This window comes from Polypterus senegalus, chromosome 2, assembly GCF_016835505.1.
Source record: "Polypterus senegalus isolate Bchr_013 chromosome 2, ASM1683550v1, whole genome shotgun sequence".
Classification (NCBI taxonomy): domain Eukaryota; kingdom Metazoa; phylum Chordata; class Cladistia; order Polypteriformes; family Polypteridae; genus Polypterus; species Polypterus senegalus.
Window position 1 is genome coordinate 165,993,949 of NC_053155.1, and position 27,298 is coordinate 166,021,246.

The 27,298-nt window shown below is 36.3% G+C and overlaps 1 protein-coding gene across 1 annotated transcript in view; it reads right to left on the reverse strand.

Annotated features, from left to right (window-relative positions):
• The window catches only part of ltn1 (listerin E3 ubiquitin protein ligase 1), a 223,897-nt gene that overhangs the window by 116,084 nt on the left and 80,515 nt on the right, over window positions 1–27,298 (reverse strand). Inside the window, exons 7-14 of the mRNA XM_039744932.1 lie at window positions 21,903–22,076; window positions 20,432–20,622; window positions 19,368–19,515; window positions 17,813–18,610; window positions 15,540–15,581; window positions 5,732–5,912; window positions 763–1,002; window positions 403–553 (exon numbers count right to left, since the gene is read on the reverse strand). Of these exons, the coding sequence (XP_039600866.1) occupies window positions 403–553; window positions 763–1,002; window positions 5,732–5,912; window positions 15,540–15,581; window positions 17,813–18,610; window positions 19,368–19,515; window positions 20,432–20,622; window positions 21,903–22,076 (1,925 nt within the window). The remainder of the gene's footprint in view (window positions 1–402; window positions 554–762; window positions 1,003–5,731; window positions 5,913–15,539; window positions 15,582–17,812; window positions 18,611–19,367; window positions 19,516–20,431; window positions 20,623–21,902; window positions 22,077–27,298) is intronic.

Genomic DNA, 27,298 nt, shown 5'->3' on the forward strand with positions numbered 1-27,298 from the left:
ACAGCAGCCCGTGTGGTGGCTCATGGTTTTTGCTAGAGTATTCTGAAGTATAGTCCTTTCAGGGGAAGCAATCTGAAGATGGATTGACATGTTGGCAGATCCAGTAAGGGACTGCCTTGTGAGCAAGGGGTTTCCTGAGCTGAGCAAATGTTAATAGGTAAGTATTGAAGGGTGTATGTGCAAATCAAGGCTAACAACATAGGCATTTTCATAACAAAACAACAACTCCACAATATGCAGGAATCTGCAAGAAATGCAGATCAGTTTCCAAATAATGATGTACTGCAAAAAATAATTACTTGGTCACATCAAATCTGCATTGTCATGAATTTATTTAAGAGAACATCAGAAGTTTTTTTTTTTTCCTAGAGATATCTTATAGCCGATTCTTGTATAACTTACCTCTTAACACTAAAAGATGCATCCAGAAGTTCATTTTTTACCCATAATGCACAATCATGAATAAAGTTTATTTGTTGCAACTCCACTGCTTTCCCAACTAGTGACTGTACACCAGTAATGAAGGCAAAATAAAGTTTTTGCAGAAAATAATCTAGAAGAGATAATATTACAGTATAATGTCCTATATCACTAAAATTATGAAACATAGGGATACTATTTTAGCCACAATAACAACATCTATTATTATTAACAAAAATTACTACATTGACTATGTCTACATGGAACATTACATACAAGTTTTATTAAGATGCAAAACTAATCAGAAATACATATTTATTTAAAGTTATGAAAATGTTTTACCTGTTGAATGAGTATTTTTGTGTCTCTGGGCCCACAGCTGAAAGACTGTTAACAAAATTCCTTCAGCTGATAAAAGCAAAGTGTAATCTCCAACTACTTTGAAGAAGCTGGAGACTATATCACAAATAAAACACAATACAGCTTCACTGCTACTAGAATCAGGCAGATTTTTGGCTCCTGAGAGAACTCCATTAAGTTTAAAAATAATTTTTTCAACATAAATCTTGTCAATCAACGTATCTGGAAAAAGAGCAAAATACAACACACTTAAATAAATACATGTGCATACATTGAAACATGGTAAAATAATTAGAAACAAATAACCATATAGAATTTTGGATAGCACACTTTCCATTTAAAGTTCAGAGTATTTGAAAGTATTTGAAATGGTTGAAAATACAAATTTTTCCATCCATTCCCTGTCCCAATGACCTTTTCACAATGCATTGGGTTAAAATATGAACTTCGCCTCTGACCAAAAGACAACTCCATCAAAATTTAATGTAATTTGATATGACAAGTAAGAAAGGCTATCAAAAACCTTCTTTTAATTAGGTTTCAGGAAAAAAAAGTTAACATTTTTTGTGCAGTGAGTCTATTGTAACATTGAATAGTATGATGCAGTCTTGTCCCATTGTAAAATGGTAGGTGTTTAAACATTTCTCTGTTTAGTTAAGATGAATGCACATGCTAAAAGTCTAACAATACTTATTTTGATAACATATTCATAACACAAGAGTGTTCCATTAGGTACTAAGAGAGCTATCACAAATGTTGGACACTTGGAAACTGCAAAGGTGTTTGTCAGATAGGTAAATATTGTAGTCTATAAACACCACCACCCCCCCCGTGATACGGGTCTGTGATACGGTTTGCATATTTGCAGCTGGAGATCCACAAAGGAAGAAAATTAATCACGCACTACTTTTTGATACGTGATTCATTTTCTTCCTTTGTGGATCTCCAGCTGCATATATATATATATACTAGACATTAAGCCCATTACAATAACGGGCGCTAGAACAGTAGTGCATAAACATTAGTAGGAACAGTCTAAATTAAACGGCAAGGGACCTTGACCTTATTCTGTTTCTTGTCTTATTTTTTTTTTGTCAAAAATATTTTTGCAAGAAGCCTAAAGTAAAATAATAATAAAAATAAAATGGAAACGTATATGACAACACAGTAAGTATAATTAATATTGTCTTAGTGTAAAACTTTGTAACAATCTGTAAGACACAATATCTGAAGAAGATATTTAGGAAAAATTTTCTATTTTTTTATCTCATGAAATGTTTCTATAAAATTTCATTACAGACAACATTTCTTGTAAATATTCTGAGTTTGGCAGCAGTTTGCCTTGATCAGGACCATCTACAACCTTGACAACAACATCTGGAAAACTAACTCTTGATAATGCAACATATAACTGACTGTGGCTGAATACTGGTTCTGGCAAGTAAATGCCAACTTTTTGTAAGGTTTGCTCTTCTGAGTCGTTCTCTTTTAGCATTTTTCTGATGCTCATTTTCTTTTTCTTCAATCAATCTATTTGCTGTATTTTTCTTTGTCTTTCAGCCTTTCTTTTGTTGATGTTTACTTGTTGAGCTGACTGTTCTTCCAGGAGATGTTGCTTATATAGGATTTGATTGTCTATGTCTTTTGTCCTACTTGACGTGTCCTTTTGTTTTTTGGGTGGCATGTTGTTAGTAGATATGTCCGTAATATTTTTTTGTTTTATTACTTTATTTTACTCTGTAGCACTTTGAGATCATTCATATAAAGTGCAGTATAAATAAAATTTATTATTATTATTAATATTTTCTCTTACAGTAATACTGGCTTGTATGTGGCTGTAATATGCGGCAGTGTATTGTGTGCCTTTAATTTTCTCTTGCAGTAATACTGGTTTATATTTCCGCAAAATGCTTGTAATTTTCTCTGACAGTAATTCTGGCTTTGAAGTCCATAATATGACTTTAATTTTCTGTCACAACAGTGGGCAATCAGCAGAGTGTCCCCAGCAACTGATGTAATGTGTGGCGTGCAGTTGATAATTGTGACTGTGTCGTCTCCCCAGCAAGTACTGTGCAGTTTCCCAGCAAGTATTTTAATCTGTGCTGTGCTGATTATTGTATGTATGGCGTCTCCCCAGCAACGGATTTTATGTGCGCGGCGGCAATTACCTAATCAGCACTCTCCCCAGCAATGATGTCTTTTATTTGCTTATCATGCGCTGCCGCAGCAAGGCCATTCACTGTGTGCCCAGCTTCCAGTGTGTGTGCTTTATTTGGTTATCATGCGCTGCCGCGGCTAGGCCATTCACTGTGTACCAAGCTTCCAGTGTGTGTGTCCAAGGTGCCGTGCGCGCATGGGCAGGGCACGGTGTGATGTGCGTCGTGGCCCCATGCATGCGCACTTCACCAGAAGACACACACAGGGCTTTCATTAAAGAGGATGATATATATATACACTCACCTAAAGGATTATTAGGAACACCTGTTCAATTTCTCATTAATGCAATTATCTAATCAACCAATCACATGGCAGTTGGTTCAATGCATTTAGAAGTGTGGTCCTGGTCAAGACAATCTCCTGAACTCCAAACTGAATGTCAGAATGGGAAAGAAAGGTGATTTAAGCAATTTTGAGCGTGGCATGGTTGTTGGTGCCAGACGGGCCGGTCTGAGTATTTCACAATCTGCTCAGTTACTGGGATTTTCCACGCACAACCATTTCTAGGGTTTACAAAGAATGGTGTGAAAAGGGAAAAACATCCAGTATGCGGCAGTCCTGTGGGGAAAATGCCTTGTTGATGCTAGAGGTCAGAGGAAAATGGGCCGACTGATTCAAGCTGATAGAAGAGCAACTTTGACTGAAATAACCACTCGTTACAACCGAGGTATGCAGCAAAGCATTTGTGAAGCCACAACACGCACAAACTTGAGACGGATGGGCTACAACAGCAGAAGACCCCACCGGGTACCACTCATCTCCACTACAAATAGGAAAACGAGGCTACAATTTGCACGAGCTCACCAAAATTGGACAGTTGAAGACTGGAAAAATGTTGCCTGGTCTGATGAGTCTCGATTTCTGTTGAGACATTCAAATGGTAGAGTCAGAACTTGGCGTAAACAGAATGATAACATGGATCCATCATGCCTTGTTACCACTGTGCAGGCTGGTGCTGGTGGTGGTGTAATGGTGTGGGGGATGTTTTCTTGGCACACTTTAGGCCCCTTAGTGCCAATTGTGCATCGTTTAAATGCCACGGGCTACCTGAGCATTGTTTCTGACCATGTCCATCCCTTCATGACCACCATGTACCCATCCTCTGATGGCTACTTCCAGCAGGATAATGCACCATGTCACAAAGCTCAAATCATTTCAAATTGGTTTCTTGAACATGACAATGAGTTCACTGTACTAAAATGGCCCCACAGTCACCAGATCTCAACCCAATAGAGCATCTTTGGGATGTGGTGGAATGGGAGCTTCGTGCCCTGGATGTGCATCCCACAAATCTCCATCAACTGCAAGATGATATCCTATCAATATGGGCCAACATTTCTAAAGAATGCTTTCAGCACCTTGTTGAATCAATGCCACGTAGAATTAAGGCAGTTCTGAAGGCGAAAGGGGGTCAAACACCATATTAGTATGGTGTTCCTAATAATCCTTTAGATGAGTGTGTGTAATATATATATATATATATATATATATATATATATATATATATATATATATATATATATATATATATATATATATATATATAAATTACAAACATGTTCAACTGACAACTCATGTTCAAATGGCATAGCGTTTTCAAAAACTGACATTTCATGTATGAGTGTGTGTGTGCATGGGCGAGAGAGGCAGAGCCAGAATTGATCTCATTTAAGTGGTTACTGGAATATAAAATAAACACTGTTGCAAAGGTATGTAAATAACAAAATATTCAAATGACAACAAGATACCAAGAAGACATGATTCACCAGCGTTTGTGTGTCTACTTACTGTATATCCCTTCCGCGATATCTTTTACAGGTAGCAAAACTTTACACTGGCTGTTACAGACTGAAATCAAAGGCTTCTTTTTGGCCGCATACAACATCAGCATGGCACTGCTAGATCTAAACACTAGTGTGGCGATCCTCTGTATCTGTATCGTGCCATGCCATGTCAAGCCACAACTTGATAATTAAATGTTCAGTGTTAATGCCAAGAATGATAAACAAGTCAAGCCTGTGAGTATTAGAGGTAGTAAACCTATTATAAAATGGAACAACCTTACAAAATCAATCAAACATTTACTGCTATCATTTTAAAGACTATAGGAATATTAAAGTTGCAATACTTTACAAAGACTACTAGTATACCGGTCTATCACTGGGCAAACTCATACAGAGACAGGTTAGTGTTTGCAACTGACAAATAAGGCATACTGCCTGGGCATGCGGGAGGCAAGCTGGAGTACCCACAGAAAATATAACATGGACACAGAAAACATGCACATTCTAAACTGGAAAAGCACAAGTAATGATTCAAATCTAGGACCCTGAAGCTTAAAGAAGCAGCATGTGGCCCTGTTCTAAAGAGATATGTGGCAACCTCAGATTTTCGTTTGAAAATTGTAATCTGTCAGCTAGAACCTTATTATGTAATATTTTAATAAGTATGTCAATTTTGGATTTATGATACATTTTCATAGGCTCTGTTGGCCTGAAACCGCATAAATTAAAAACGTTCCAACTCTACCACTGAATATTTAAGATTAACTGATATCAATAAGGATATATACATCCAGTTTAAATGTATTTCTTATATAGTAATATAATATCTTGATGTTATGTGTTATTAATTATTTGATTATATTGCTAAAAATCTGAACACAAAAATAGGTTAAATAAATGAATTCATTCAGTATTCTAATAAATTATTAAAAATGATCTTGTCCACCAACCATTATGAACTTGCTGTGAGATCACGAGGCCTATTAATGATGAGCAATCTGACTTTAGAATGTTTGGTTCTTTAAGGCCTAGTGTTAATAATTCATCTGTCAATTTCAAAATATTTTCTCCCAAAACGTCTCCTTTCAACCAGTTTGACACTGCATCAAACTTAGAAGAATCTTCATTTGCCTGAGGAAAAATTAAGAAAAAAATACATTATTTTGTAAATTTACAGAACATAATATTTCATAACAGTGATCTCCCTGTGTTCTACAACACATTACATCTCCTTCTGAGAATTTACTTGTGGTCTAGGCCAGCTAAAAGATGCAACTCTTCCAAGTGTACCAATGCCTAATACATCTAAATGCAGATCACTACAGATCATCTTAAGCACATATCCAAAGCAATCTCATCTTGATCCACAGAAGCAGTGGTGTTATTCTGAGATCATCTTATATTGTACAACTCCGCTACAAACCCATGGAAAAGTGAGCATAGCATCCTTGTGCTGGAAGCTCATTTGGGTTATAGGTACTTGTAATCTAATTCTGTTGGTCACTTCTCAAGTTAAAAAAAGCATGACTTGTAAAGTGAATGCTTCATCTAAGGACTTGTACACTGCTAAGCCGAAGCTTTACCACCAAAGTAAACTGAAATGTAAACTTTTTTTTTTTTTTTTTTAACAAAATTGCCATTAACTTTACCTTGACTTCCATTAAGTATCGAGATGAAATCCTTGGACCCACTGTCAGACCATGTGCTGGTGCAGTGGGTCCTGGATTCCTCCTGGTACAGGACAATGCCCGGCCTCATGTGGACAGAGTATGCAGGCTGTTCCTGGAGGATGAAGGAATTGACACCACTGACTGGCCCCCATGCTCACTTTACCTAAATCCAATAGAACACCTTTCAGACATTATGTTTTGGTCCATCTGATGCCACCAGGCTGCACCTCAGACTGTCTAGGAGCTCAGTGATGCCCTAGTCCAGATCTGGAAGGAGATCCCCCCAGGACACCATCCATCATCTCATTAAAAGCATTCTTCGACATTGTCAGGCATGCATACAAGCACATGGGGGCCATACAAAATTCTGAGAACGATTCTGAGTTGCTGCATTGAAATTTCAGCAAAATGGACTAGCCTGCTGCATCATTTTTTCACTTTGTTTTTCAGGGTGTCTTTGAATTAAGTCCTCTGTAGGTTGATAATTTTCATTTCCATCAAACAATGTGGCATCCTTTCATTCCTAACACATTACCCAGTCCATATCTGTACAGATGTCCAGCATGATTTTTTTCCCATTGAGATCTGATGTGTTTTCAAAGTGTTCCTTTAAATATTTGAGCAGTTTTATATACCTATAGGTAAATGTCCTAATAATGAAAACCCTCAAGTTAATTTATCTCATGTAAAACTTTTAATTTACAGTGCCCTCCATTATTACTGGCACCCCTTGTCAAAATTAGTAAGAAGGGTTAGAAAAAAATCACAGTTTGTTGAAGAACAGTCATCTTGCGCTGAAAAATGAGAAACATCTGATTTTTAATTGAAACAAATTCAAAGAAAAACAAGGCCCTCATCAAGAAATAAATATTTTAATAAAAATACATGTGCCACAATTGTTGGTACCACTGCATTTAATACTTTGTACAACCTCCCTTTGCCAATGTAACAGTATAGAGTCTTCTCTTGTAAACTTTTATAAGGCTGGAGAATAGACAGCATGGCATCTGAGACAATTCTTCTTTACATAATCTCTCCAGATCATCCAATGACCTAGGCCCTCTCCTGTGTACTCTCCTCTTCAGCTCACTCCACAGGTTTTCAATAGGGTTCAGGTCAGGGGACTGAGATGACAATGGCAGAACTTTGATTTTGTGGTCAGTTAACCATTGCAGGGTTAATTTGGACATGTGTTTCAGATCATTATTCTGCTAGATGATCCAATGATAACCCAGTTTTATTTTCCTGGTGGAGGAATCCAGGTTTTGATTTAAAATCTCCTGATATTTCATTGAATCCATGATGCCATGTACACAATGTTTCCAGGGCCTTTGGAGGAAAAAGAGCCCCACAACATCACAGAACCTCACCACATTTCACAGTTGGGACAAGGTTCTTTTCATTATAGTCATCCTTCTGTTTACACCAAACCCATTTTGCATGTTTATTTCCAAAAAGTTAAATTTTTGTTGTATTAGACCATAGAACATGGTTCCAGTCTAAGTTGTAGTAACGTTTTATAAACTCCAGGCGCTTACGTTTGTGGATAACTAACAGAAAAGGCTTCTTTCTGGCATACTTTCCAAATGATCTGTTGGCATCTGATGGTGGTTCTGGAGACTTGATAACCCCATGATTTTACTTTTTCTTGCAGTTCCCTAACAGTGATCCTTGGAGATATTATTGCCTTTTTTACCATTCTTCTCATTGTACATGGGGGTAAAATAAGGCTTGGTCCTATTCCAGGCAAGTTTGGCACAGTCCCAGTTGATGACCACTTTTTTATTGTTGCCCTAAGTGTAGAAATGGGCATTTTCAGTTGAATAGCTATTTATTTTTATAACCATTCCCTGAGTTATGAAGGGCAACACATGTCTCCCTCATTTGGATTGAATGTTCTCTTTTCTTTGCCATGATGATGGTTGGCTAAGGAAATGTGGTTCTGTGTCTCCTCAATGTTGTATCCCAGTTAATGAGGAAGTCATTGATTTGACCTGGAAAGTTCCTATACACTCCAATCAACTTAATGTCCAAATTAAATGGGAAACATGCTTCAGTTACATTGTTTCACATTAATTTTCAAGGGTGCGGACAATTGTGGTGCATGTGTTTTTGTTAAAAAAAATGTAGTTCTTGATAATGGCTTTGATTTTCTTTGAATGCACTTGTTTCAATTAAAAGTCATATGTTTCTCATTTTTTCTCAATGATTCTTATCTTTTGCAGGGGTTACATTCCTAGGAAATGATGCAAAAGTCAAAAATGTGTATTTTAATACATTGTACCTATGGGGAAAAAAAGGGTAGAGATCCTGCAATCACTAAAATCTAAAATCTTTTGCTAGAGTCTTCTCAAAATACACTTTCTACATAGACTTCATTATAACCAAACACTACTTTTCAAAAACACCCACAAAATGCAGTACACAATATATAATCGGTAACATGCAAAAAACATTTTTTCTCGCTAGTTATTTACTAGTATTCAGTGATCTTTTGTGCTAAAATATCAATTAAAATATCAATTAAAATAAATACACAAACTTTCTGAAAAAGCAGAGACTGGCAAGGTCTCAGTCACAGCTGGCATTGGAGATCATGAAGGATGCACCTGCTTGACATAATCCATCAATCTGATGGCAGCGCAAATGGCAGCCTTGGTTCAGTGCTGTCCAGTATTCTGTCTGTTTTCATTTGTCGCATCGTTTGGTGTTCAACTATAATAAGATACACCTGTGAAACACTGCTGAATATTCGTAAATTCACTTTGTGTGATTTGACACCGGATTTTTCACAATTAAGAACTTTTCTGGATATCTTAGTTGGTGGAGCAACAGTTGTCAGCAGCAGACTCAGACACAGGTTATCACAAAAGGGGGAAGCGTGCTTGTGCACTTGTTAGGCTGAAACAGCAGCGTCTTTGAACAGCGCTCTCAAGTTTACACTTTGCAAACCTAACTGACACACACAGTGACAACTTATGTTAGCTTTTGTGAAGACAAGTGTCTCCACCAAGGTCTAGTTAAAATTTAATAAGAGCAAACCATGGCTCACTGCAAAATTCAAGCAGCTTCATCAGGCCAAGGAAGCTGCCTACAGAAGTGGAAGGGATAGAACACTTTTCAGGCAAGGAGCACACGGACAAAAAAAAAAAAAAATTCAGAATGGCTAAAAAGAATTACTCTGAAAAGATAAAAAAATTACTCTTGAGCTAATGACCCTGCACCAGTGTGGAGAGGACAAAATATTACAAATTACAGGAAACCATCCCCTGATATTGCAGTAAATTACCAGCTGGCTGCTGATTTGAGTGCATTTTACTGAAGGTTTTATAAACCCCAGAATACAAATGACATTATCTTGAAACATATCAGTCTACAGACTTAAAATACCCCAAAACACATATTGTATATTGTATACACACACACTAGGGGGCTTCGCTCACCAACCCCACTGCCGCTTGCATATGCGGATTTCACTTTCACTAAACAATAAATCTTCAGTCAATCAATCATTGGGAAGAAACAGTACTTTTCCCTGATGGCAAATTAGATGATCTACAGGTCTCCGACTAAAAAGTTTAAATCCAAACTATATATTCGATCTCTTTTCGCTGTTCCATTATTTCACCAAATAAAAATTTCCATTTGTTTGTGCTAATGCGTTCTTTACTATCATTTTTCTGAGACTTTCATTATCTCTAACCTGCTCTGCATGTGTACTGCGCCAACGTTTTTGAATTCTTTACAACATTCTACTTTGTCATCTACTCTTGGTTAAATCTCTGGGCAAAAAGTCTCGTCTCGCGGGACATGAAAGTATCTCTCTGAAAAAGTGACATCTCGTCCCAGGATTTTTTTTTATTATAATACATACATATACATATATACATATATATATACATACATACATATATACATACATACATATATATATATATATATATACAGTGGAACCTCGGTTTGCGAGCATAATTCGTTCCGGAAGCGTGCTCGCAATCCAAAACACTCAGTATATCAAAGCGAATTTCCCATAAGAAATAATGGAAATTCAGATGATTAGTTCCACAACCCAAAACTATTCATATAAAAAGGATTAATACAAAATATAAAGTAAAATACATAATACAAATTAACCTGCAATTTACCTTTAAAAAGAATCATGGCTGGTGTGAGTTTCTAAACTCATGTAGAATTCCACCCAACGGGACGACACTCTGTCCCAAAGCAATCGCAGTCTCCCAGCGCTGTAGCAGTTCGCCATATAAGCGCATCCAAAAGATCAAGGAACATTATAAAGATCCCGCTGCAATAAATAACAGCGCTGTTGCTGTTTCAAACTGAATAAACTGGTGTTTATTCAGCTGGTGTTAAAGTACTGAGACTCAGCTTCGTGTTTTGGGGAGCAAAATGAGGACTCGCACTTCACAGTGCACACACACACAGTCACAATGCTGTAGTAAACAGAGAGAGCTGGGCGGCGAGATAAGAAGAGAGAGAAGTGCTGTAAATAGAGAGAAGCTGGGCGAGCAAGAATAGGAGAGAGAGAAAAAGATGCACTGGGCGGCGGCGAGCGATAAGGAGAGAGAAAAAGACCCGATGAGGGAGCGAGCGAGCGAGATAAGGAGAGAGAGAAAAAGACGTGATGAGCGAGTGAGCAAGATAAGGAGAGAGAGAGAGAGAAAAAGATGCACTGGGCGAGCGAGCAAGATAAGGAGAGAGAAAAAGAGCGCGATAAGCGGCGAGATAAGGAGAGAGAGAGAGAGAACCACCATCAGCTCAGTTGTGATCACATGACGCTCAGCAGACAAAGTGTATCCATATTACTCGTATTGCAAGACATCGCTCGTTTATCAAGTCAAAATTTATTAAAAATTTTTGCTCGTCTTGCAAAACACTCGTAAACCAAGTTACTCGTAAACCGAGGTTCCACTGTGTATATATATATGTATATATATATATATATATATATATATATATATATATATATATATATATATATATATATATATATATATACATACATACACTCACCTAAAGGATTATTAGGAACACCTGTTCAATTTCAAGAATGAGAACATGGATCCATCATGCCTTGTTACCACTGTGCAGGCTGGTGGTGGTGGTATAATGGTGTGGGGGATGTTTTCTTGGCACACTTTAGGCCCCTTAGTGACAATTGGGCATCGTTTAAATGCCACAGGCTACCTGAGCATTGTTTCTGACCATGTCCATCCCTTCATGACCACCATGTATCCATCCTCTGATGGCTACTTCCAGCAGGATAATGCACCATGTCACAAAGCTCGAATCATTTCAAATTGGTTTCTTGAACATGACAATGAGTTCACTGTACTAAAATGGCCCCCACAGTCACCAGATCTCAACCCAATAGAGCATCTTTGGGATGTGGTGGAACGGGAGCTTCATGCCCTGGATGTGCATCCCACAAATCTCCATCAACTGCAAGATGCTATCCTATCAATATGGGCCAACATTTCTAAAGAATGCTTCCAGCACCTTGTTGAATCAATGCCACGTAGAATTAAGGCAGTTCTGAATGCGAAAGGGGGTCAAACACCGTATTAGTATGGTGTTCCTAATAATCCTTTAGGTGAGTGCATATACTGTATATATGCACATATACATACATATATATATACATACATATATATAAAATTAGAATATCATGACAAAATTGATTTATTTCAGCAATTCCATTCAAAAAGTGAAACTTGTATATTAGATTCATTCATTACACACAGACTGATGTATCTCAAATGTTTATTTCTTTTAATTTTGATGATTATAACTGACAACTAATTAAAGTAATGAATGAATCTAATATACATGTTTGGTGAAGTCAAATTTCTACAATAAAGTATCTTGACTTTACACCAAGTACACAAAAACTGTACAATTCTCTGTCTCGAGATACCAGAACCAAATGATATTTATATTACTCTTGCAGCTCCTACGTCAAAGGCCGTCAAAAGTCCAATATCTGTGTAAAAACAAAGAGTTGGCACGTTGTTTGAAAGTAAATACATACTTCAGACTGTCATTATTGTACCTGAGTTCTGAATTTTCTACTCCAGCTCAGCATAACCTTTCCCAGATAAGCTGAGAAGAATGACTGCTCAGTTACTGGAAAACACTCTCTCACTTGCCTTTTTTTAAAAAATCGAGACCGGTCTAAAAGCACTTTTACCACTTTTCATCTAAGGGTAGGTGATTTTTAGCAATTATAAGCCAGTCCTAATCCATCCCAAGGCCTTGTCAATACTAAGCTTTTTAATGTACCCATTCATAACTAAGGCTTCCAGCATGGTCCCAAAGACAGTATATAAATTGATATTAGGAGATCCTCAAAAAGCATTTCCTGTCTAATTATTATACTCTCAGGTGAATGCAACATTTTCTCTACTTGCTGATATAAGCAATATCAAAATATCTAAATCACTATTCCCAAAGAAATTAAATAGCTGGTTAAAGGCTTTTTAAAGACATCCAAAAGTTATTCTGCTTTCAAACTCCATGCACACTACTACTGTTAAATATACATATAAAGCCTTAAGTGGCCAAGGACCTGCTTACTTATCTGAACATGTTATTACTTATAAACCAGAGCTCACATTAAGATCTCATGATTCTGGCCAACAATCTGGTTGGGTGCATGCTCCCAGGCTCCTATGTCATAAATTACACTCCCTAAAGCTTTCTTCCGGAAGGGCAAAGCTACATATACTCATTCTTCCAAACTCATCCTGCACTCCTTTCAAGCCAGGTTAAAAGTATCAGCTTCACACCACCTCATTCCCAAGTACAAATGTCACATCCTAAGTCAGTACTTAACAGAATCTCCTAAACACACTAGGAGAAGGTTGGATAAAAAACAAAGCACAGCTTATCAGTATAGTGCTTCTTATACCCCAAAATATATATATTTACTATTTCTAATACAAATTTAAACCTATTCTTAAAAGACACAATACATGGAAGAATAACAATGTTACATATTACAAATACACACGACCAAAAAACATTAACATGTGCACTTTGTGCAGACCTTAACTCATTTAATTTCTATTTTTTATATTTTAATTTCCGAGAATTTTATCCCCATTATAAGGTTAATAGGGATTTCTAAACTAAATGACCTGTTTTTGTGAATACTGAGTTAATGTCCATTATATAAAAACATAACATTGATGTTATTTGACAAAGGGTACATTGGGAGCAGATACATTAAGGATCAATTCTCAGTTATAACATGAAATTTTATTGGTCAATCTATAACACAGTAATCTAGTAACAGTTCATTACTCATTTTCCCTGCTCTTCAGTGATGTTTTGTAGTTTGGAACAGTTTCCCCCTTATTATGTATATACAGTCCCGATCAAAAGTTTAAGACTACTTGAAAAATGGCAAAAAATCATATTATGCATGGTTGGATCTTAACAAGGTTCCAAGTAGAGCTTCAACATGCAACAAGAAGAAATGGGAGTGAGACAAAATATTTTTTGAGCATGCAATTTAATGAAAGCAACGATTAAACTGAAACAGGCTGTTTTACAGCTGATCAAAAGTTTAGGACCACACCTCCAAAAAAACCCGTAAACCCCCCCAAAACAGAAATCAAACTTCCAAACATGAACTCAGTACTGAGTAGCTCCACCATTATTGTTGATCACTTCAAAAATTTGTTGCGGCATGCTTGATGCAAGAGTTTCCATGAGGTGAGTGGGAACATTTCTCCAAGTGGTGAAGACGGCCGCATGAAGGGCATTTACTGTCTGGAACTGTTGTCCATTTTTGTAAACTTCCCTTGCCATCCATCCCCAAAAAGGTTCTCAATTGGATTTAGATCAGGGGAACAAGCAGGATGGGCCAAAAGAGTGATGTTATTCTCCTGGAAGAAGTCCCTTGTCCTGCGCGCATTGTGTACTGTAGCGTTGTCCTGTTGAAAAACCCAGACGAGGGCCCTCAGTCATGAGGAATGCTCTCTGCAACATCTGGACATAGCCAGCGGCCTTTTGACGCCCCTACACTTCCTGAAGCTCCATTGTTCCACTGAAGGAAAAAGCAACCCAGACCATTATGGCGCCCCCTCCACTGTGGCATGTAGAAAACATCTCAGGTGGGATCTGCTTGTCATGCCAGTAACGTTGGAAACCATCAGGACCATCAAGGTTACATTTTTTCTCATAAGAGAATAAAACTTTCTTCCACCTTTAAATGTCCCATGTTTGGTGCTCTATTGCAAAGTCCAAACGAGCAGTTCTGTGACGTTCAAGGAGATGAGGTCTTTGAAGACGTTTTTTGTTTTTGAAGCCCTTCAGTCTCAGATGCCGTCTGATGATTATGGGGCTGCAGTCAGCACCAGTAACGGCCTTAATATGGGTCGAGGATCGCCCAGTGTCTTGACGGACAGCCAATTGGATCCGCCGGTTCAGTGCTGGTGAAATTTTTTTGGGTCTTTTTTGTTCCATAACCCTCAGGATCATTTAAGAAATTCCAAATGACTGTCTTACTGCGTCCCACCTCAGCAGCGATGGCGCGCTGTGAGAGACCCTGCTTATGCAGTTCAACAACCCGACCACGTTCAAAAAGGGAGAGTTTTTTTGCCTTTGCCATCAGAACGTGTGACTACCTGACAGAAAATGACAATGAATCCACATCTTTGCACAGATTTGGCCTTTTAAAGGCATGTGGTCCTAAACTTTTGATTAGCTGTAAAACAGCCTGTTTCAATTTAATCATTATTTTCAATTAATTGAATGCTCAAAAAATGTTTTGTCTCACTCCCATTTCTTCTTGTTGCATGTTGAAGCTCTACTTGGAACCTTGTTAAGATCCAACCATGCAAAATATGATTTTGTGCCATTTTTCAAGTGGTCTTAAACTTTTGATCGGGACTGTACCATCCATGACAAATAACAACTGGGCACATTTCATGCATCACAGTTAGCCTTCAAAATGATATAATATAGTTGAAAAAAATGTTTGGCATATAAAGTATGTTAAAAATGTGATGCATTTTCTAGTACATATACCTTCTCCTTATGTTTTAATTTACTGCACACCTACCTTTTTTACAATCTGCACCAGAATACTGCATCTCAGCTCCATCTGTTGAAAATGGGAGAAAACTATTAAAAATTAGACAGTATTATTTTATACAAAGTAATATATTTTAGTTTGATGTAGGGATATAACTGACTTGTTGATCAAAATGAGTGATCAAAATTTTAATGCCTTAGCTTACATAAGCAGTAATCCACATTAAAAGGAATGGTCAAACAGTCAAACTAAAAATGACTTCATTAGGCAGGCATATGCTATAGTATATAGCTTATAATATCATATAATATCACAACAAAGAATATATACCTGACAGTAGTAAGGTATATGGTAATCACAAAGAATTTTGCCACTGTTTCACTTGGTGTTGTTTCAATACTTTCAATAAAGGGGCTTACTGGACTTGCTCCCCACTTCAAAGGACCTCAATATTTCTTACAGTTGGCAAAATAAAGATAACTAAAATCCATGAAATAAGAGATCCTAAGTAAGTACATAGTATGGCAAGCACAGGTGTCATTAATGATGCTTCTGTTCAATTTCAGTGTAGCATAACCTTAATTAATGTCATTAATTACACCTGTGCTGCAATACAATTTCATGTCAATATTGCCACTATGAAAAAGGCCCATTAGTGATACAAAACCATGTTATGCCATCTAAAATTAATGACAGCTCAACAATGACTCAAAAACCAAAGACCAAATTTTCTGGAGATGTTAATGACATTATAAAGTAGCTTTAGTAAAAAACTGATCAATTTCATAATATAGGTTTTTTTGCTCTTCAATGTTTAATATTATAATCACTCATAAAGTGGTAATTGTTCATTTTGTGGATACCATAGTATTTACACAAAATATAGAGGTGGAAAAGAGCTTTAAAACAACATGGGGACCATTTCTGTGCAAGAAAAATAGGGAGATATAGCCAGTCAAAGTCTTAAACCCCGAAAAACTTAACGTTGTTAGCTTAAATATCTCTTACTATGGGTTACTCATGACCAAATCAGCATGCCAGGTTTTGTGAAAATTTATGATGATGAGGTCCTAAAATGTGATGATTTGACATGGAATTACCCTATTTTGATTATTTAAATCTGAAAACCTTAAAACTAGACACAGTGTCATGTTTGTTTTGTTTGATGTACTGGCCCCAATTCTTGGTCAGGTATCTCGAAAACAATTATAAAAATGCAAAGAAGATAATTCTCATTCAAAAAAATTAGAAAATATTTTACAGAGCATTTACTATATATAATATATATGCATTTATTGTTAAAAAAATGACTGTTTATGTGATTTGCTTAATAGTATATCACACAATAATGGTTACCAACTTGACAATTTCTCTGCCCTTTCAGATTGTAAAAGGTGCCAGACAGGGAAATCCCCTTATTCCCCTTACCATTTTATATTTCACTTAAGCCCCTTGCTATCATTCTTTGCAATCTTGACAATCACAGTCTCTGTTAATCTACACTCCTGCTGTACGCTCCTATTATAAAACTAATGGCATTTACAGTAGATGATAATGTGCTTTTTCTTACTGATTGCCATTCTTTTCTCTCCCTTATGCTTTCACTGTATTTTTTCATCTTGCTATATGGTGGCCACTATGTTAGACTTTTTGTGTTATTACAATGGATTATGTACAGTAAATATACAATTTGAAATAAAATTGCAAATTTTAACATATTAAACAAAAAGGAGAGAACAAAAACATCTGAATGCATAACAGTAACATTTATATAAATTACAAGCAGCAAGCATAATTATTCCTTAAAAATTATAATTTTTGCTGCTTTACTACTAAAACAAAGGCAGAGGCTGAACAGGACTTGCTGGTGTGAACCTATTGGTAAATAATTTAAAAATACTTGCCCTGTAGTAAATGAACGTTTGCCTCACATAAAAGCCAGCATTTTAAATTTTGTCATAAACCTTTTTTCCATATCCCTAGGAGGAAATAAATACATTTGGAAAAAATACAGTAAAAATATTCTTATTTCATCAAGACAGAGATGCACACTGTACATATAATTGGCAATGAACATCACATTCTGTAACACTTCATAAAATTTTGACTTTTCTTCTAAACAACTATTTAACGATACATATCCATGAAGCCTGTCTTATGACACATTTTGCTTTGTCACTGTAAGTATATAATTCTTACATATCTGAGTATAGCTAGATAATAAAAAACACCACTTCAGTCTCATTTAAAGTACTAGATAGTATGAATTATTTATGTACAAAAATAACCAGTATCAATACCTTGGTAATGTGATCCAAAATTAGTTTTGTTTCATCTCTTCTATTACAGCAATGGAGAATGCTGTAAAGCATATCAACCAAAAAATCTGTATTGTTTCCTGTATCTTCCTTAAGCCAAATAATTAGTTTCTTCATAAGGAACTGGACAGCAGGATTTTCAGCTAATACACTGGCCAGGTCACAAGTGTCATCAAGGTATATCTGTTGCTTTTCACTTTCAGAATCAAGTAACTCTTGGAAAAGTCTAAAAGATGGGAAGCTGCTAAGAATTACAGAAAGAAATTTCAAATGCTTCTCAGAATTTTGTTGATTGATGTAGATCATATTTAGTGTAGCTAGTTCACATACTAAATCTTCCAAATGTTTTCCTGTCAAAGTATTTTGTTCTAAAGCAGACATATTACTGGTAACTGTATACTTGTTCAGCTCTTTTGTTTCTGATGATAAACTGTCATAATTGCATGATTTTTCAGCTTGGTCTTCAAAGTCACTGAATTTAATGTTTACATTTTTAAGTCTCTTCCCTTCAGTGTCTGGATTCTTCAATACTTGTAGTAAAAGTGAAATACCTTGTAAAACATTCTCGTCTGCATGTCTATTATCAACATATTTTATGCACAGTTGTGCAATTCCAAGCCAGAAATCTGACATGAAACTTAGGAATGTTTCATTTGTTTCATCATTTGTTTGTATGCTCGATCGCTTCTCCCAGGAAACTACCATATGTGTTATCTGGCGAAACAAAGGGCTGCCTTGTAATCTTGGGATCTTCAGGGCTGTTTCCATTAATGGCAGGAGCTGAAAAATAATGTAATGCATTAATTTTATTTATCCAATCTGGGGAAGTCAATTTTTCCCCATTTCATAAAACACAAAACAAAGCCTTTGATTCTACTTGTGAATTATTTGCTCAGATAAAATGTAAAGTTTCTAACAACTACCAATTACTTCTATTTGTAGTACTAACAGAATAATATTGAGTTTGAATACCTTAAAGCATGTTCAACTTTTTGAAAGGATGAAAGAAGAAGAATGTGGTCATGGACATGCTCAGGAGATAAGATTGGATATCCATCAGGTTCAATCAAAGAAACTGTCTGTGTAAAACCTACTTTTTTTAACACTTAGAATGACATGAGTAGAGACACAATGCACTATTTCCCAAAGGACAATAACAGCTGCAAAGTAACAGATTCCAGTCTGATTCCATGCCAGAATGACTTTTGTAAGGGGATTGCAAATTTTTGTTTTTGGGTTGTTCTTCACACATTTTTACAAGTGAGAAGACAAGTGATACTACAGTTGGGCTTGGATTAACTTTTTACTAATGCAAAACTGTGGTAGCAATCATTTAAAAACAGTTATATGTGCACATTTTGTATATATTCCAGACTTTGCTCAAGTCTATTAGAATCAATTTTATTTACTGATATATTATATAAACCAAGACAATTCTGTAAGTTGCTTGCCATCATTGTGGTTACCAAGTTAAACAGAGGCACATTTTATTTAGGAAGTCACTGCACTGTAACTAAATGAAATACATTTATAATACCTGATCATTTATTAGCATGTGTTGTACATTCTGGTGATGATCTTCCACACCTGCATTCTGTAGCAGAGCAAACTGTAAGCACTCCACAATAGAGAATATGATTGCAGATGTTTCTGAAGAACTTGAAACAGCTCTATCACTTGACAACCTAGTTTGGAGATACAAATGATTGAATAATGACACACAAAGTATACTGTTACATTTTAAAGTTGGTTACTATGTGTGTGATATTCAGTTGCAGAAGAAGCAAAGTGAACATAAGTCTTGATTGCTTATTTCATAAGAAGGTGTTATTGGAACATATAATTTATTTAGATGAATGATCACAGTTCTCTGTCTACAGAGTCAAAACACAATCAAATGTTTGTGTCTTAAACCATCATAACTTTAGAAAGATTCCATCATTGCATTTCTTCCAAGTACATTGACTCAGTCAACAGTCTTTTTATTTTCTACCTTAATGAGTGTGAGAGGAAGAGTTTTCTCCCATCTCAGTGTTCTGAGAAACTTCTTTCTTTATATCCTTTCCTGTAGTATACTCTTAAATAGATTAAAATTAATGCTATAATGCTATTAACAAGGCTAAACTGAAAACAACTAATTTTAAAAATTTGGATCAATGTACTCAATACAAATATCTTTTGGATGTTAAATGAGGTAAAATAACAAGGGACTGAGAAGTAATATTCCACTTCTGTCAAGCAGATGACTTACTTCTGAAAGGTTTGGATGAATGTTCTCACTACAAACTATCTTTTGAGTATAAGGTACAGATAATGGTAAAATAATGAGGGACTGGGAAGTAATAATCCATTCCTGTTCATCAGCTGACATTCTTCTGAAAAGTGAAATATATATATACGAAATGTAATTTCAGAAGTATCAAAACAAAGGCAGAAGAAAGTCATCTAATTAAACACAATGCTCAATACAAACAAATAACTGGCATCTGAAGCAGGCTAGAATACTGCATCCCTCCAGGAACTCAGTTTGACACTTATGAGTTCAAGTTTTCTGGATATATGGAATTAATTGGTAGATATAAAATGTAGGTTTTATCATACCCATTGATTACTGAGGTGAAGAAGGTGTTGTAAAAAGCCACTTTTGGCTCCAAAACCTCTTCTGGAAATCTACTGATAAATGGAAGTAGATGGGGATGAATAACTGCAGCCATGCCTCGTCCGCCTTCGTTTAGCAACTGCCACAGCTTTGGTAGTAACCCCTTTTTAGCATTAATATACTGCCAGCAATCCTACAGAAAATAAACAAATAAATAAATACATACATACATACAGGTATGTTAAATCCAAATTAGACTAATAAAAGAAACACATGTAGTAACATTACTTGACAGTACCATTGCATAGTTCATACACATCATAGATATATACATTTGGAAATAGTTGTTTTTGATTAATTTATGCAAAATGAATCTGTTAAACAATTAGTTTGTTTTGTTTGATATTTTTTAATTAACACCACATTTGAAAAATAAGATTGGGCTTTTGAATCATCTATTTTTACTTAAAGCATTAAATTCAATTAAATGATTTTTTTTCATTTCATACCAAAAAATCAACATTGATTTTTCTTTTCCACTCAGTAAACATGAAAAAAACAAAAATTGAAAAAAGAAAAAAAAAATAACGGTAGCATCAGAATCTAAAAAAATTGTACCCATTTAAAATAGTGAAGATCCTGAATCTAATTAATAATTTCAAAAAATCTATGACTGTATTAACTGAAGTTTCAGTTATTTCTATTTTAGGTTCAAAGGGCAAATTAAAGTATTAGTTAACACTGCGAAAGTGTTTATTTGATATTTGGGGTTCAGTCTTCACACCTTATACACTTCATGTCTACAATTTGTCAATTATTACTAAAATATGAGAAACATTTCTTTAGTTATGTGCTCAACATTTCTTGCATTTCTCGCATTTCCTGTCATCCTACACTTACATAGATTGTTGTAGACATGGAACACACATGAAATGTATTTATACCAAATGATGATACATTATTTACCCTATATAACACCAGGCACCTCACATTTAGATAAGGTGCCTTGGCTTGAGCTGGGAGAACTTTTTGCCCAAGCTACGACAAGGGGAGGATGGGATAGCAAGCTGCTTGTGCTGATCGACACATTTACAAACAAAAGACGCTGATGGAGAGGTGCGAAGGAATTTAAGGTGGGCTGGGATTACGAGTTTTTTCGTAGGCTTCAGGGATTCTAGTGTTAAAACACCAAAAATTATCATTAAACCTGGATTTTCTTTCCCCTCTATTTTGAACACTTGCATTGATGTCTATAGTTTAGGTTCATCTTCTATTTGTAATGCAAACAAAAATAAAACGTAATGAAACAGCAAATAATATGTTACATATTTTCAACTGCAAATCTGTATCTAAAACAAACACCTACAGTCTTATGAAAAAAACTGAAAATAATAAATGTCACGCTTGAAAAACTTTAGATTTTTCAAGAACAATATATACATTTAAATGAAGGTTTCCAATTTAGGCTCTTACCTGAACTTTCATAATAACGTAAAGAACAGCTTCCCACAGTGATGGGCAAACCAGTGGATCTGTGTCATCAATGCTTAATAAAACGCACGAACATGCACGAGCTGCTTCAGTTTTCAACAGATTTGGAGTATACTGGCAAAAGGAAGCCACCGCTTCAAAAAATGCTCCACGAATCTATGGAAAAATCAAAATGATGAAAGTCTATATTTTTCACATGGTGTGTTTGCTATTAAATCTATGGACAAATCATAAGATTACTTCTAAAAATGACTGCTAATTACATATTTTATATTTCAAATATATAGAAGTACATAGATATGAAAGAAAATGTTATACATGATGTACAATAAGACTACTTTACAGTAGGAAACTCAACTGTTCCTTTCAATGTCCTTTGAAACAATCTAAGCCAACAAGACTATAATTAAAAGGGTACAATAAAGGAGAAATTTTAGTCTTTTTGGATGTTCTTAGTTTGCAGTAACTTTCAGAAATTTGTTTTTAAACTTTCAACAGTTATTGTACCCTGAATCCCAGTATAATAAGCAATGAAGTGAAGTCAATTGAGCAAGTTGGTGTCAGCATGATTGTTGGCATTGTGCTGCTCTTATTTTTTTCTTGTTTATTAATGGTATCATCTAGTATTCATTTATGACCTGGTCTGGGCAACTGGTCAGCTTGTATTATATCACAATCTTGCTCTTGACAGCATTATCTGTAGACAAATCTGTCTTTTTCCTGTGGCACCAGATATTACCTCATTATTTCTCAGCAATGGCGCTGGAGAAAGTCAACACTGTTCATGCACCAGTCTAGGGTTAAGTTTGACAACTTAAAATCACTTATGTAAATAATCCATTGTAGTCAAGCGAGATAACATTGCCAAAACCTATGCTAGAGAAAGACACTGCAGAATAAGAATACATCTTTTAAAATAAAATTATTCTACTGAAAGCCCCTGCCTGGCTAGTGACTTTGCCCCACTGAAATTAAATTTTTATAATGTTCAAAGATTTTCTGATTGAGGGAGTAGATGTGCAATAGTTTTCAGAAACGGTCACCTAATGCTGACTGAACAAATTGAGACTTTTGAAGTACAACTTTTAAAGAACACTTTCACACCCTGTGTATTGCATTACTATTTACAGATCTCCTAATGCAAATACTTCTTTTACTCATGAGTTCTCTAAATTTCTATAATCTCTGCAGCTTACTATGGATTGATTGTTGTATGTGGGAGATTTTAATTATTCATATTCGCTGCCCTTGGAAAACAAATAATAAAAAATTCACACAGTTTATGTGCTCTTTTAACTTATAACAAAGGGTGAATGGCCTGCATATGTCCATATACATAGATTTCATTTGGTTTTCACAGGTCTTTCAAATTGTGATACGTTTACATAGTTGAATGTAGTACACTAGTAGCAATATATGAACCTGTACAAATTATTTGTCTTTTATTATAATGGTTTAGTACATCAGGGCGATGTCTTTGATACTTGTAAAATAAGAGACATGCATGGTGTGGAGTGGGAATTTCATTACTTTCTGACACAGTGTGGCATATGCCGATACAACTAAGAAGATTAACACTAGAATTCCCTTCATACCTCTACCATCAGCGTGTCTTTTGTTTTGTAAATGCGTTGATCAGCACAAGCAGCAAGCAGCCTGCTGTGCCATCCCCCGCCTTGATGGAGCTCAGCTCACGGGCAAAAAGTTCTCCCAGCTCAAGCCCAGGCTCCTTATCTGCATGTGATGTGCCTGGAGTTGTATAGGGTAAATAATACAGTATAGTGTTGTTTGGAATATACGCATTTCATGTGTGTTCCGTGTCTACAAAGATCTGGGTAAGTGTAGGATGAAAGGATGAAAGGATGTTAAACTAATAAAGACGTGAAGTGTATAATATGTGAAGGCTTTAGTCCAACTATCAAATAAACATGTGTGCTTTTATCCAAGAATATAACCAAAGGGAACAAATAAGCATTCGATTTACATGTAGCTGTCAATGAGTTAAAAAGTCAAGCTCAAATGTCAATCGACAGGGAATCTGCACATATTCTTGAATGGTGCAGAGGTAAGAACTGCTGCTTTATAACCCGCTGTGCTTTCAGTAGTAAGCTGCTATTACTATTATTATTTCTACAATAATAATAATAATCCCCTTGGGATTAATAAAGTATCTATCTATCTAAAAACATACAATTGATTTCAGTCTGTAACACCCGGTGTAAATTTTGGCTACTTGTAAAAGTTAGAGCTTGTTTTTTTTTATTATTCAGTTTTATTCTCTCAGTGACGTTCACGTGGTACAACGAACTTGCCGCTCCCTTTTTGAGTTGATGGCATTTATCTCCATTCTTTTCACAAGAGCAGCGCTGCGGCTGAAGCCTGCTCAGAAATGTTTGTTGTACCGGCAATCAAAGATATGATGTCCCATGAAAGCTATCAGACTGGACAAAGGCAGGACTGTAGCAACAGACAGCTTCTTCACAGTGCTTTCGCCAGCTAATAGACTGCTGTAACACAACGCAACTGTGTTTGGTACCATAAGTAAAATGGGACTTCCATGTGCAGGTGAAGTCACTTCAATACACAAACAATTCGCCACGCCAATGTTTAGATCTGACAGCGCCGTGCCGATGGTTTATGAGTCCAAACTTTACACCAGCTGTTACAGACTGAAATTAAAGGCTTCTTCTTTTTGGGCACGTACACCGTCAGCACGGTGCTGTTAGATCAGAGATTTAGTCATTGGAGAAGGGAGATGTACATTTTCTTTGGTTTGTCTTTATATAACTTCTTATTTATAAAGATGTTTTGTAAAGCAATAATGAAGTCTAATTAGTATTACATTTTGTTCAACTGGGGACCCAGAGGAATTGGAGAGAATAGCTCTTTGAATATTTATTTTTTATTTTGTCAACCTTGTTCAATTATTGTACTCTAGTCTACACAGTACACATATTTTCACACATGCGTTTTTATAGTGGCATGTGCAATACATGTTTATTTCTTGTTCAGTGCTTCTTGTTTTAGTTTTTGGCATGATAAGCAATATAAATAAACAAGATTAGCTGATTCAATTCATTCTAAAATAAAAAAAGCAACTTAAAATTCATTTGTTCAGAAAAGCATTTAACTTAGTCTGACATTAAGACCCTTTCCTTCAGTTTACCATCTTGCTAGGTGCTAAGGATGATTAGCATTTGTACCACAAATGACGTTATTTGTTCAGGGTTTTCTTTTAGTATTTGTGTTTTATTTTGGTATACTGCCTGTTATTCCAATTCAAAGTTTTGTGTTACCTGTAGATATATTTATTTCATGTTTTATGCTAATATAATTTTGTACCCAATATTGTATATTTGATCTTTTTTGTGTTTTTTTTTCCTGTTGTGCATATTGAAACTCTGCGTGTGTGGAAAATGTTCTATATAAATAAAATGTATTATTAATATTACTAATTTAGTTGATTAAAATGGTCCTTACAAAAAGAAACATCACAGCAGAACTACCTATTGTTAATACAGATGGAATTGAGCCAAGACAAGCACCTAAACTGGACACAGTCTAGAAAGTATATGCACTTATTATACCGTGATAAATACTGTGACCATGAGAATTTTTAATTATATTTTTCACTATAACACCCACACCTACTAGTATTACTGATGTTTTCCACTGTTGGATAATTCCTTGATTTTATTCAGTGTTCATTTAACATGGCAGTTTTTAAAAGTTCAATATTAGGCTGTTAAAACAGCCACTATCCATTTATTTAGTAATGCTTTCAGTATCGATCCTGTAGTGTCCATTTGCCCTCCTAGTTTAACACAGAAGATCTTGTAGCTTTACAAGAACATGTTATATAAGATCAACAGACTGAATTTAGAAAAAAATATATCAAGTTTTCTAGATAGCAGTATTATGCTGACATTATTTATAAGAACTTACATAATTCTAAAGCTTTGTTAATTACCATAAGTGCTGTTCTCAATCCGACATTTAGGTCTACCATTGCATATTTTATCTGTGAAAAATGTTTAAAATTCTCTATTGATAAAACTGATTAGGTTACGCCTTACCTTGCATTTTCACTTATTCTCCCTTTTGAGGAAGTGAAATGTACGTCATGTACTGAAAAGCTTTGCTTCTGTGATCCTTGCAAATATGACTGACATGGTTATAATATCAGAGTCATTTTTAATAAAAAAAAAATGGTTTTAACAGGGGAAAGTTCTTTCGATGAAATGTTGCAGGTTTTGTTATTTGTCAATCACTGAATAATATCCATTAGGTATTAAATCAACGAAATGTAGCAGCTGACCAGGTCTGTTAGTTTTGATGACATGAATTGTTACAACAGAGTTAGTATTGTCCCCTCCTCGAGCCGCTACCTTATCGTGGTGGAGGGGTTTGCGTGTCCCAATGATCCTAAGGAGCTCTTTTGTCGGGGGCTTTATGCCCCTGGTAGGGTTATCCAAGGCAAACTGGTCCTAGGCAAGGGACCAGTGTAGTAGTGACAAAAAGTAGTTCAGAAAACCTCATATGATGCATACAAACATTGGATGGAGTTTTCCCTCGTCTGGATGCAGGTCACCGGGGCCCCCGTCTGGAGCCAGGCTTGGAGGCCGGGCTCGATGGAGATTGCCTGGTGGCCAGGCCTGCACCCATGGGGCTCGGCTGGGTACAGCCTGAAGAGGCAACATGGATCCCCCTTCCCATGAGCTCACCACCTGTAGGAGGGGCCAAGTTGGTTGGGTGCAGTGTGAATTAGGTGGTGGCCGAAGGAAAGGACCTTGGCAGTTTAATCCTCGGCTACAGAAGCTGGCTCTTGGGATGTGGAATGTCACCTCTCTGAAGGGGAAGGAGCCTGAGCTAGTGTGCGAGGTTCCGGTTAGATATAGTTAGGCTCACCTCGACGCACAGCGTGGACTCTGGAACCAGTCTCCTTCAGAGGGGCTGGACTCTCTACCATTCTGGAGTTGTCCCGAGTGGGTGTGGGTATACTTACTGCCCCCCGACTTGAAGCCTGTTGATTGGGGTTCACCCCGGTAGACAAGAGAGTAGCCTTCCTCCGCCTTCTATGGGGGTACAGGTCAAAACTCTTGTTTGCGCGTATGTGCCGACCAGCAGTCTGGAGTACCCACCCTTTTTGGAGTCCCTGGAGGGGATGCTAGAGGGCGCACCTGCTGGGAACTCCATCATTCTGCAGGGAGACTTCAATGCTCATGTGGGCAATGACAGTGAGACCTGGTAGGGCATGTGATTGATAGGAATGGCTCCCCCGATCTGAACCCGAGCAGTGTTTTGTTATTGGACTTCTGTGCTCGACACGGATTGTCCATAATGAACACCATGGTACCAGGACATCCTACACCTTAATT